Source organism: Pristis pectinata, chromosome 3 (genome assembly GCF_009764475.1).
Source record: "Pristis pectinata isolate sPriPec2 chromosome 3, sPriPec2.1.pri, whole genome shotgun sequence".
NCBI classification, from domain to species: domain Eukaryota; kingdom Metazoa; phylum Chordata; class Chondrichthyes; order Rhinopristiformes; family Pristidae; genus Pristis; species Pristis pectinata.
In genome coordinates this window covers 138142872-138155125 of record NC_067407.1, presented here as the reverse complement: position 1 = coordinate 138155125, position 12254 = coordinate 138142872, and the positions used below count along the sequence as shown (strand labels likewise).

Genomic DNA, 12254 nt, shown 5'->3' with positions numbered 1-12254 from the left:
GCCTTCATAACTCACGAGTCTGAAGACCCACACCTCAAGGTTCAACAACAGCTTCTTCCCCACTGCCGTCAGGTTCTTGAACCGACCTGAAAAACCCTCACACTACCTCGGACTATATTTCTTTCTCTCTCAACTTGCACTAGTGTCGTTATGTTTACTTTGTCACGTAGGTTATGTATACTTTTAGTACATGTTAACTTATGTTTGTCATGCCTGTAATGAACTTGGCCGCTGCCCTGTGTGTGTGTGCCCATGACAAGAAGCTTGAACCTTGAACTTGAACCAGTCTATTATGTCACTGCAATCAACATCTTTCACTTACCCAAAATAAGAATGCAGCTTTGGAAAGGCTGGGCATAAGTTAACCATTTCTTACCTTTTGTCTTCGATTGATCTGGAAGAGATCTGATGCGTTGAAGTTGTGTTGCTTTCAAAAATCCTGATCAATGACAGAAACGAAATCCATTTTAAGATTTAAAAAATGCACAGTGCTGGATTACCCCAGGAAACTATGCACCAGGCAACAATTCAGACACCTAGTGGAACTCCTCATTGTGATGACTGTAATTATTAGCCTAGAACGTGCCATGAGTGTATAAGCATTCCCCGTTATAACAGAGGCTCTGTCAGCGCCTTTGGGAGTAGACAGATAAACTTGAACACCAGATAGGTTGAGCGAACTCGGGCTTTTCTCTTTGGAGAGAAGGAGCATGAGAGGTGACGATAGAGGTGTACAAGATGATAAGAGGCATAGATCGAGTGGACAGTCAGAGACTTTTTCCTAGGGCGACAATGGCTAACATGATGGGACATAATTTTAAGGTGAATGGAGGAAGGTATAAGGGGGATGTCAGGGGTACGTTCTTTACACAGAGAGTGGTGGGTGCGTGGAACGCACTGCCGGCAGAGGTTGTGGGGGCAGATACATTAGGGACATTTAAGAGACTCTTAGATAGACACATGAATGATAGAAAAATAGGGGGCTCTGTGGGAGGGAAGGGTTAGATAGATCTTAGAGCAGGACAAAATGTCGGCAAAACGTTGTGGGCCAAAGGGCCTGTACTGTGCTGTAGTGTTCTATGTTTTATGTTCTATAAATTCCTACCAGTAATTCATTATTCCTTGCTCCTGAGCTGGACAGCTTAAGCAATTGGTCTTACACTATTGAACTAATGTGAACATCAACTTTTTACAAAATGTTCTCGTTGTAAAAACACAGAACATTTTGCACCTATTGAATGGAAGGTAACAGTGTTCTAAAACATAATTATTGTTGGGCAATCTCTCTGAACTTTAAACCCATGGTCTCTCATATTTGACATTTCCACCCTGGGAAAAAGACTGACTGTTTACCCGATCTATATCCCTCATAATTTTATAAATTTCTATCAGGTCTCCAATCAGCCTTTGCCGCTCCAGAGAAAACGACCCCAGTTTGTCCAACCTCTCCTCATAGCACATGCCTTCTAATCCAGGCAACATCCTGGTGAAAATCTTCTGTACCCTTTCCAAAGACTCCACATCCTTCCTATAATGGGCGAACCAGAAATGCAGACAATACCCCAAGTACAGCCTTACCAAAGTGTTATACTGTTGGACAACCTCTTTGTACTCGAAAAGTATCAAATAACTTTCCGCCTCTCACCTTAAAGGTATGCGCTCTCGTATTTGACATTTCCACTTCGGGAAAAAGATTCTGACTGTCTACCCTATCTACACCTCTCATAATTTTATAAACTTCCATCAGGTCTCCCCTCAGCCTTTGATGCTCCAGAGGAAACAACCCAAGTCTGTCCAAACTCTCCTTTTAGCTAATACTCTCCAATCCAGCCAGCATCCTGGTGAATCTCTTCTGCACCCTCACCAAAGTCTTCATGACCTTCCTGTCATGTGGCAACTAGAACAGCGCACAATAAATAAAAGATGAAGGACTAACATCTATAAAAAGAGGAGGAAGTATGGAAGTGTTTTTATCCTCAGGAGTCATCGTATTACGGAACACACTGCCCCACCAGAGGATTCAGCAAGAAAGAACTGGAAGATTTCCTTGGAAGATGGGTTGCCAATCCTCCAGCATTTCCAACTGATCCATATCCTCTGTATCCTTTGGTAATCTTCCTCACTGGCAACAATTCCACCAATTTTTGTCTCCAAAACATTTCAGTAGTGTAGCGGTTAGCATAACGCTATTACAGCGCCAGCGACCCGGGTTCAATTTCGGCCACTGTCTGTAAGGAGTTTGTACGTTCTCCCCGTGTCTGTGTGGGTTTCCTCCGGGTGCTCCGGTTTCCTCCCACATTCCAAAGACGTACGGGTTAGGAAGTTGTGGGCATGCTATGTTGGCACCAGAAACGTGGCGACACTTGCCGGCTGCCCCCAGAACACTCTACGCGAAAGCTCCATTTCACTGTGTGTTTCGATGTCCGTGTGACTAATAAAGAAATCTTATCATATCTTATCTAAATCTATACTGTCATGCCCCCTTGGGGTCTTTCTTCCAAACTCTAAATAGAGTCATAGAGCAATACAGCACGGATACAGGCCCTTCGGCCCAACCAGTCCGCGCTGACCACGGTGCCCACCCAGCTAGTCCCAATTTCCTGCGTTCGGCCCATATCCCTCCAAGACCCGCCCCTCCATGTACCTATCCAAGTGCTTCTTAAATGATGCTGTTGTACCTGCCTCACCCACTTCCTCTGGCAGCTCGTTCCATATACTCACCACCCTCTGCGTGAAAAAGTTGCCCCTCAGGTCCCTTTTAAATCTTTCCCCTTTCACTCCAAACCTCTGCCCCCTAGTTCTGGGTTCCCCTACCCTGGGGAAAAGATTGTTACCGTCCACCATGTAGATCCAACCTTTTTAGTTATTCATAACAGAACAACCCTCTCATCCCAGGAATTATCGAATGAATCCCTCCCAAATTGCTTTCAATAGTGTAACTTTTTCTAAATAAGGGGACCAAAACTGTACACAGTTCTCCAGGAGTGACCTCACTAACACCCTGGACTATTGTAATTTCTCTACTTCTCAACTCCAAACCCCACTAACAGTAAAGGACAATCTGACAATTAGCTGTTCAGAATCAGAATTATGTTGATTATCACTGACATGTGTCGTGAAATTTATTGTTTTGTGGCAGCAGTCCAGTGCAAGACATAAAGACATAAAAATTACTATAAGTTACAAAAATGAAGAGTGCAAAGCAGGAATAACGAGGTAGTGATCATGGATTCATGGACCGTTCAGAAACCTGATGGTGGAGGGGAAGAAGGTATTCCGAAAACGATGAGTGTGGGTCTTCAGGCTCCTGTACCTCCTCCCCGATGGTAGTAATGATAGTTATTACTGCACCAGCACGTTGACTTTTTTGGGTTTCATGCACAAAATACAAGACCCTCTGTCCCTCACTCACTTGCAGTCTCTCTCCATTTAGATAAAAATTGGCCTTTAGAGTCACAGAGTTATACAGCGCGGAAACAGGCCCTTTGGCCCAGCTCATCCATGCCGACCAAGTTGCCTACCTGAGCTAGTCCCATTTGCCTGCATTTGGCCCATATCCCTCCAAACGTTTCCTATCCATGTACCTGTCTGAATGTCTTTTAAAAGCTGTAATTGTACCTGCCTCTACCACTTCCTCTGACAGCTCATTCCATGTACCCACCACCCTCTGTGTGACAAACTTGCCCCTCAGGTCCTCTTTAAGTTTTTCCCCTCTCACCTAAACCTAAGCCCTCTAGCTTTAGACTCCCCTACCCTGTGATCATTCACCTTATCTCTGCCCCTCATGATTTTATATGCTTCTATACGATCACCCCTCAACCTCATACGTTTGAGGGAAAAAATCTGGTCTCTTCTTATAACTCAAGCCATCCAGCACAGTAACATTGTTATGATTCCTCCTGCCAAAGTAGATGACCTTTCACTTTCCTGCATTGAACTCCATTTGCCAAGTTTTCACCCAATCGCTCAACCTATATCCTGTTGCCAAGACCAAATGTCTTCATCGCAGGCTGTCCTCTCACCTGTTTATGAGTCATCAGCGAACTAAGAACCTTAACCCAGTGTCCTGGACTGATTAGGTTCGAACTTCCAGAAACAAAGGGGCATGAGCTTCCAACAACATCTTGTGTAATGTTGGTCACAAGCCAAGGACCGGAGGGCCTAAGTTATAGGGAGAGGTTGGCCAGGCTAGGTCTTTATTCCTTGAAGCGTAGGAGAAGGACAGGAGATCTTATAGAAGTTTATAAAATCATGAAAGGCATAGATAAGGTGGACAGTAACAGTCTTTTCCCTAGGGTAGGGGAGTCCAAAACTAGGGGACATAAGTTTAGGGTGAGAGGGGAAAGACTTAAAAGGGACCTGAGGGGCAACTTTATCGCGCAGAGGGTGGTGGGTATATGGAACGAGCTGCCAGAGGAAGTGGTTGAAGCAGGTAAAATAGTATCATTTAAGAAGCGGATGGGTACATGGAGGGGCTGGGCTTGGAGGGATATAGGCCGAATGCAGGAAATTGGAGCTAGATCGTTGGGCACCCTGGTTGGAATGGACTGGTTGGGCCAAAGGTGGTACGTGCCCTCAGGCTCCTGTATCTTCTGCCTAATGGGAGAGGAGAAGAGAGAATGAGCCGGGAGGGAGAGGTATAGAGTCCATGGAGGGATTGCTCTATGATTCTATGATGCTATGATGAACGTGCTGTGTGAAATTCTTCTGTTACCCAATTTAATGACAGGCGTGACCTTGGCCATTAGCGTTACACCCAACCGATGAAATCCCAAATGAGATACCCTTCCTCACCTGACAGTTTCGACGTACACAGTGTAATTCCAGTTCTGAAACGACCTGGTGAGCTGAAACAGAATTCAAAGCACTGGGATCAATGCACAATCCATTAACATCCAGCAGTATAAGCGAGAGTCACTCAAAGATAAACTTGATTAAGTTATAACTTCTACTCGGACTCCCAACGCAGATCACTCCAAGATATCTTTTTTACAGTTGGACGAAAATCAGGTGACAGGAGGAGGGGAAGATCAAAGTCGAGTTTATTGTCATATGCACAAGTACATGTGTGCACAGGTGCAATGAAAAACTTGCAGCAGCATCACAGGCACATAGCATCAGATAAGCAGCATTCAGAAGAAAAACATAAATTAAACAAAAATTATACATAATTTCTGGTACTGGTATTGGTTTATTATTGTCACTTGTACCAAGGTACAGTGAAGAACTTGTCTTGCATACCGTTCATACAGATCAATTCATTACACAGTTCATTGAGTTAGAACAGAGTGCATTGAGGTAGTACAGGGTAAAAACAATAACAGTACAGAGTAAAGTGTCACAGCTACAGAGAAAGTGCAGAGCAATAAGGTGCAAGGTCACAACAAGGTAGATTGTGAGGTCAAGAGTCCATCTCATTGTATAAGGGAACCGTTCAAAGAACACAATTAGAACAAAAAAAAGAGTTCATTTTAGTACAAAGTGATCAAAGTGGTCACAGTGTTGCTAAACTGTGATTAGGGTTGTGCCGGTTGGTTCAAGAAGGATAAAGGTGAGGCAGTGAAGGTCCGTAACAAGGGAAAAGATAGCAGCTAATCAGCCCCTTGAACACAGCAAGAGGCTTTGGAGCACTTCAAACAAAACAAGATTGACATAGCTCTAAAAGGAAACAGAGCAAAACTCCGATAATCCAGAATCCAATAATCGATAATCCAGAATTTGTGGACACAGCCCAGCACATCACGGAAACCAGCCTCCCCTCCATGGGCTCTGTCTATACCTCTTGTTTCTTTACCTTGGTGAAGCAGCCAGCATAATCAAAGACCCCACCCACCCGAGTCATTGTCTCTTCTCCCATCAGGCAGAAGATACAGGAGCCTGAGGGCACCTACCACCAGGCTCAAGGACAGCTTCTATCCCACCATGATAAGACCATTGAACAGTCCCCTTATAGGATGAGATGGACTTGTTTGACCTTGCACCTTATTGTCTACCTGCAAGGCACTTCCCTGTAGCTGTGACATTTTACTCTGTATTCTGCTACTATTTTTACTCTGTACTACCTCAATGCACTGTCTAATGAATAGATCTGTACAATCGGTATGCAAGACAAGCTTTTCACTGTACCTCAGTACAAGTGACAATAATAAACCAATACCAATACCAATCCAGAAAAGTTTGGCAATCCTGATAGTTTGGTGGCTGGTTTATTCATTAGTCCAGGGGTTCCGGGTACATGAGATTGGCCGGAATCAGGATGGTCAAGTCCAGAATGGGTGTGTGACTGAGCTGGGGTTAGGGTCCAGAAGGAGAGGGGTCAGGAACTTGGGCAGGTTGTGGCTGGGGCTGGAGTCCAGAATTTTTTGTAATTTTGCACTCCCTTTAAACTCACTGGCTTCACCGGATAATGTATTATACTACCAGGTAAAGTGTGAAGTAAGTGAAATAAAAGTGTGTTTTGGGTATCAATCAAAGTAACATCAGACAGTCCAGAAAATTTGCCAGTCTGGCACCACCAGAGTGCTGAGATTGCTGGATCATCGGAGTTTAATAGTCTGAGGGCAGGTGGCCAAAAGCTTGGTCAGCGATAGACCTTGAGGACAATCTTAAAGGAGGAGATGTATAGAAGTCAAGGATAGAATTCTATTAGTAGTACAGCCACCACTGGTGAGCCATTAAATTGGTAAATTGGTTTATTATTGTCACATGTACTGAGATATAATGAAAAACTGTGGTTTGCCTGCCATCCATACAGATCATTTCATCACATCAGTGCATCGAGGTAGTACAAAGGAAAACCATAACAGAATGCAGAATAAAGTGTTACAGTTACAGAGAAAGTGTGGTGCAGGCAGACAATAAGGTGCAAGGTCATAATGAGGTAGATTGTGAGGTCAAATGTCCATTTTATCATACGGGGGGACCATTCAATAGTCTTATAACAGCAGGATAGAAGCAGTCCTTTGAGCCTGGTGGCACGTGCTTTCAGGCTTTTGTATCTTCTGCTTGATGGGAGAGGGGAGAAGAGAGAATGTCCGGGGTGGGATGGATCTTTGATTATTCTGGCTGCTTTACCGAGGCAGCGAGAAATGTAAACAGAGTCCACGGAGGGGAGGCTGGTTTCTTGTGGTCATGGGCAGAGCAGTTGCCGTACCAAGCCATGATGTATCTGGATAGGATGCTTTCTATTATGCATCAATAAAAATTGGTGAGGGTTAAAGGCGACATGCCGAATTTCTTTAGCCTCCTGAAGAAGTAGAGATGCTGTTGAGCTTTCTTGGTCATGGTGTCTACGTGGATGGACCAGGACAGGCTATTGGTGATTAACATCAGAGAATGATCCAGAATCCAGAATGAGAGAAAGTACATTGTGGGGTTGGAGGGGGAGGCAGAGTTAGGGAGGGGCATTACCAGGAAGGGAAGTGAAGACAAGGGGTTGATAACCATGGGAAACTGGGAGTCTGCAAGCTCAGGACTGGTGAATAAATGGGATGGTACAAATAAAGAATGGTTGGGAAGTGGTTATGGAGAGGGGAGTCAGGGGAAACCAGCAAACCTTGGAATAATCATCTCAGCCACAATCTTATCAAGAGGCACAGCAGGCTTCAGGGGTGAGCAACCTACTCCTGTTCTGAATTTGTATGTTGGGTAATTAAGTCCAGAGGCATCAAAAGGTGATGAAAGTCACAGAGTGATGGAGTCATGAAGTTGTACAGCACACAAACAGGCTCTTTGACCCCTGCCCACTCTGTATCCTTTCCCTTTACATTTGACCTCCCAAAGTGCAACACCTCGCACTTGTTCAGATTAAACTCCCATTCTTTGCCCATATTTCTGACAGATCTATATCCTGCTGTATGCTTTGATAACCTTCCATGCAATTCACAACTCCACTGAATTTCATGTCATCTGCAAGCTTAAATCTATCTCCCTCCTCCCGTCCCTCCCCAGCTCCTCACTGTCTCTACCAATCACCCATTTGCTTTTATCTCTCTTCCCCCTCCTACCTCCTCCCGTCCTGGATCATTATTGACCCCTTTCCCCAAAAATCAAACGTCAGCAAATCAAAAGGTTTCAGGAAGGGGGGGGGGGATGGTGGTGTACATACTCCTGTTTACTTCAACAGTGCTGAGGTCGAGAAGGTTGAAGGTTTTAAGTTCCTGGGAGTGAACATCACCAGGTTCAAACACGAAGATGCCACGGCCAAGAAAGTGCACCTGCGCCTCTACTTCCTCAGGAGGCTAAAGAAATTTGGCATGTCCCCTTTGGCCCTCACTAATTTTTATCACTGCCACGTAGAAAGCATCCTATCCAGATGCATCACGGCTTGGTATGGCAACTGCTCTGACCATGACCACAAGAAACTGCAGAGAGTTGTGGACACAGCTGTGCACATCAGGGAAACCAGCCTCCCCTTCCTAGACGCTGTCTACACTTCTCACTGCCTTGGTAAAGCAACCAGCATAATCAAAGACCCCACCCACCCCGGACATTCTCTTTTCTCTCCTCTCCCATCGGGTAGAAGATACAAAAATCTGAAAGCACGTACCACCAGGCTCAAAGACAGCTTCTATCCTGCTGTTATAAGACTATTGAACGGTTCCCTAGTACGGTAAAATGGACTCTTGACCTCACAATCTACCTCGTTATGACCTTGCACCTTATTGTGCACTTTCTCTGTAACTGTAACACTTTATTCTGCATTCTGTTATTGTTTTCCCTTGAACTACCTCAATGCACTGTGTAATGAAGCATTGTGTATGGATGGCATGCAAAACAAAGCCTTTCACTGTACCTCAGTATATGTGACAATGATAAACCCATTTCCTAATTTACCCTCCTCTCTTGTATCCCCTTCTCTTCCTTTAGTGACCCCTCCTCTCCCTTTCCTAGTTGATCTACTTCCTCTTCTGGCCTCTCCCTCCCTTTGCTGAGCCCCTCGCCTGTCTCCTCCCCTGCCTCAACCCTCCCTCTGCTGACATCTCTCCTACCTCCTTCCCTCCCTGTACTGACCTCTCTGCTTGTCCCCCTCACCCTTTCCCTTGCTCACCTAAACCCCCATCTTTCTTTTTAAATTAGGTTTTATTTACAGCGTGGTAACAGGCCCTTCCAGCCCAACGAGTCCACGCCGCCCATTTTAAACCCAAATTAACCTACCCGTACGTCTTCGGAATGTGGGAGGAAACCGGAGCACCTGGAGGAAACCCACGCAGACACGGGAAGAACGTACAAACTCCTTACAGACAGCAACGGGAATCGAACCCCGATCGCTGGCGCTGTAATAGCGTTGCGCTAACTGCTACACTACTGTACCGTACACTACCATTCTCTTAGAGTAATACAGCACGGAAACAGGCCCTTCAGCCCAACTCATCTGTGCTGACCAAGGTGCCCACCTAAGCTGGTGTTAATGGCCCATGTTATCCCTCTAAACCTTTCCTATCCATGTACCTGTGCAAGTGACTTTTAAATGTCACTGTACCTGCCTCAACCACTCCCTCTGGCAGCTCATTCCATATACTCACCACCATCTGGGTGAAGAAATTTCTCCTCAGATCTGTTCTAAATCTTTCCGCTCTCACCCTAAACCTATGTCCTCAAGTTTTTCATTCTCCTTCCGTGGGAAGAAGACTGTGTGCGTTCACTCCTTCTATACCCCTCATGATTTCATACACTTCTATAAGATCACCCCTCGGTCTCCTATGTTCCAATGAATATATTCCCAGCCTGCCCAACCTCTCCCTATAACTCAGTCCCTCAAGTCCTGGCAACATCCTTGTCGATCTGCTTTGCACTCTTTCCAGCTTAATGATGTATTTCCTATAGCAGGGTGACCAAAACTGAACACAACACTCCGAGTGCGGCCTCACCAGCGTCCTGTACAACCGCACCGTGACCTCCCAACTTTTATGTTCAATACCCTGACTATTGAAGGCCAGTGTCCCAAAAGCTGTCCTGATTCAGGGTTTCAACCCGAAACAGCGACAATTCCTCTGCCCCAAGAGATGCTGCTCGACGCATTGAGTACTTCTAGCAGATTGTTTGTTGCTCCAGATTCCAGCATCAGCAATCTCTCCTTCACCCTGTCTACCTGTGATGCCACTTTCAGGGAACCATGTACTTGTACTCCTAGGTCCCTCTGTTCTTGATAGAGGTGTACAAGATGATAAGAGGCATAGATCGAGTGGACAGTCAGAGACTTTTTCCCAGGGCGACAATGGCTAACACGAGAGGACATAATTTTAAGGTGATTGGAGGAAGATACAAGGGGAATGTCAGGGGTAAGTTTTTTACACAGAGAGTAGTGGGTGTGTGGAACGCACTGCCGCCAGAGGTTGTGGGGGCAGATACATTAGGGACATTTAAGAGACTCTTAGATAGACATGTGAACGATAGAGAAATGGAGGCGTGTGTGGGAGGGAAGGGTTAGATAGATCTTAGCATTCTATGTTCTATGTTCTACAACACTCCCCTGGGCCCTGCCATTCACTGTGAAAGTCCTACCCTGGTTTCACTTCCCAAAATGCAACACCTTGCACTTATCTGGATTGAACACCATTTGCCATTCCTCGGCCCACTTATCCAGCTGATCGAGATCCGCCTGTAATTCCTGATAACCTTTAGTGTCTATTTTCTCCCCGCACGGCCCATCAGAACATGAGAGACCCAGGCTCCAGCAACTGTACACTGTGTTTCAACGAGGAAAGCAATGCACATGAGCACCTCCCTGAGACCCTGACATGCCAGGGAAGATCAGCAGGATAAAGATGAACTGGAATGACTTACCCATGCTGAGACTTTCTGCTCGAGCTCACCAATGTCCGTACTTCCACTGGACTGAGAGTACAGCATAAACTGCGTCCTGTAGAACACTCCACCTATGTAAAGACAGTGTGCAGAGTTACCCCGTGGATTAGCCACTCAAACCACAGAGGAAATCTTCCTAAAAGCAGACTTACACTGCTCCTCAATGTGTCCAGAGGAATTCCTGGCACTCCCCTGAGCGAGCTGCTCGGGAAACTGGGGCAATTAACAACCACAGCCCTGGACAGAGCAATGTGGCAACTCCCGGTAGAAGTAGGTGGATATGATGGTATACTGTCTACCTCCTAGTTGGCACTCTGCGCTGTGCTGTACACAGGCCTCTGGCACTTCCCGCTCTCTCCCTTGGCACCAGACAGCAAGAACTCAGTGGAATTCTATAGTTATACAGCATAGATACAGGCCCTTCGGCGCTGGCTGTCTACTCTATCTATTCCGCTTAATATCTTGTACACCTCTATCATGTCTCCCCTCATCCTCCTTCTCTCCAATGAGTAAAGCCCTAGCTCCTTTAGTCTCTCCTCATAATCCATACTCTCTAATCCAGGCAGCATCGTGGTAAATCTCCTCTGCACCCTTTCCAACGCCTCCACATCCTTCCTATAATGAGGTGACCAGAACTGGACACAGTACTCTGTAGCCTAACCAGAGTTTTGTAAAGCTGCATCATTACTTTGCGGCTGTTAAACTCGATCCCACGACTTATGAAAGCTAACATCCCGTAAGCTTTCTTAACTACCCTATCCACCTGTGAGGCAACTTTCAGTGATCTGTGGGTATGAATCCCCAGATCCCTCTGCTCCTTTACACTGCGCAGAATCCTGCCATTTACCTTGTACTCTACCTTGGAGTTTGTCCTTCCAAAGTGTACCACCTCACACTTCTCTGGATTGAACTCCATCTGCCACTTGTCAGCCCAGCTCTGCATCCTATCAATATCCCTCGTCCATGCTGAGCAAGATGCTGATCTCAGTTGGTCCCTTTTGTCCATATTTGGACAATATCCCCTCAAACCTTTCCTATCCATGTACGTACCTTTCCAAGTGTATTTTGAATGCTGTTGTTGTACCTGTTTCAACTACTTCCTCTGGCAGCTCGTTCCACATACCCACCACTTTCTGTGTAAAGAAGTTGCCCCTCAGGTCCCTATTAAATCTCTTCCCTCTCACCTTAAACCGATGTCCTCCAGTTCTTGATTCCCCAACCCTGGGAAAAAGACTGTGTGCATTCACCCTATCTATGCTCCTCATGATTTTATACACCTCTATAAGATCACCCTTCAGTCTCCTACACTCCAATGAATCTAGTCCTAGCCTGTCCAACCTCTCCCTATAATTCAGGCCCTTGAGTCCTGGCAGCATCCTCGTAAATCTTCTCTGCACCATTGTCAGTTCTTACTCCATTGTCGACACGGAACTGTATAACAACACTCT

At 45.7% G+C, this 12254-nt stretch overlaps 1 protein-coding gene across 1 annotated transcript in view; it reads right to left on the bottom strand.

The window, feature by feature from the left end:
- Nucleotides 1–12254, bottom strand: part of adgrg6 (adhesion G protein-coupled receptor G6) — a 125206-nt gene that overhangs the window by 56985 nt on the left and 55967 nt on the right. Inside the window, exons 9-11 of the mRNA XM_052013013.1 lie at nt 10786–10877; nt 4795–4847; nt 377–439 (exon numbers count right to left, since the gene is read on the bottom strand). Coding sequence (XP_051868973.1) covers nt 377–439; nt 4795–4847; nt 10786–10877 — 208 coding nt within the window. The remainder of the gene's footprint in view (nt 1–376; nt 440–4794; nt 4848–10785; nt 10878–12254) is intronic.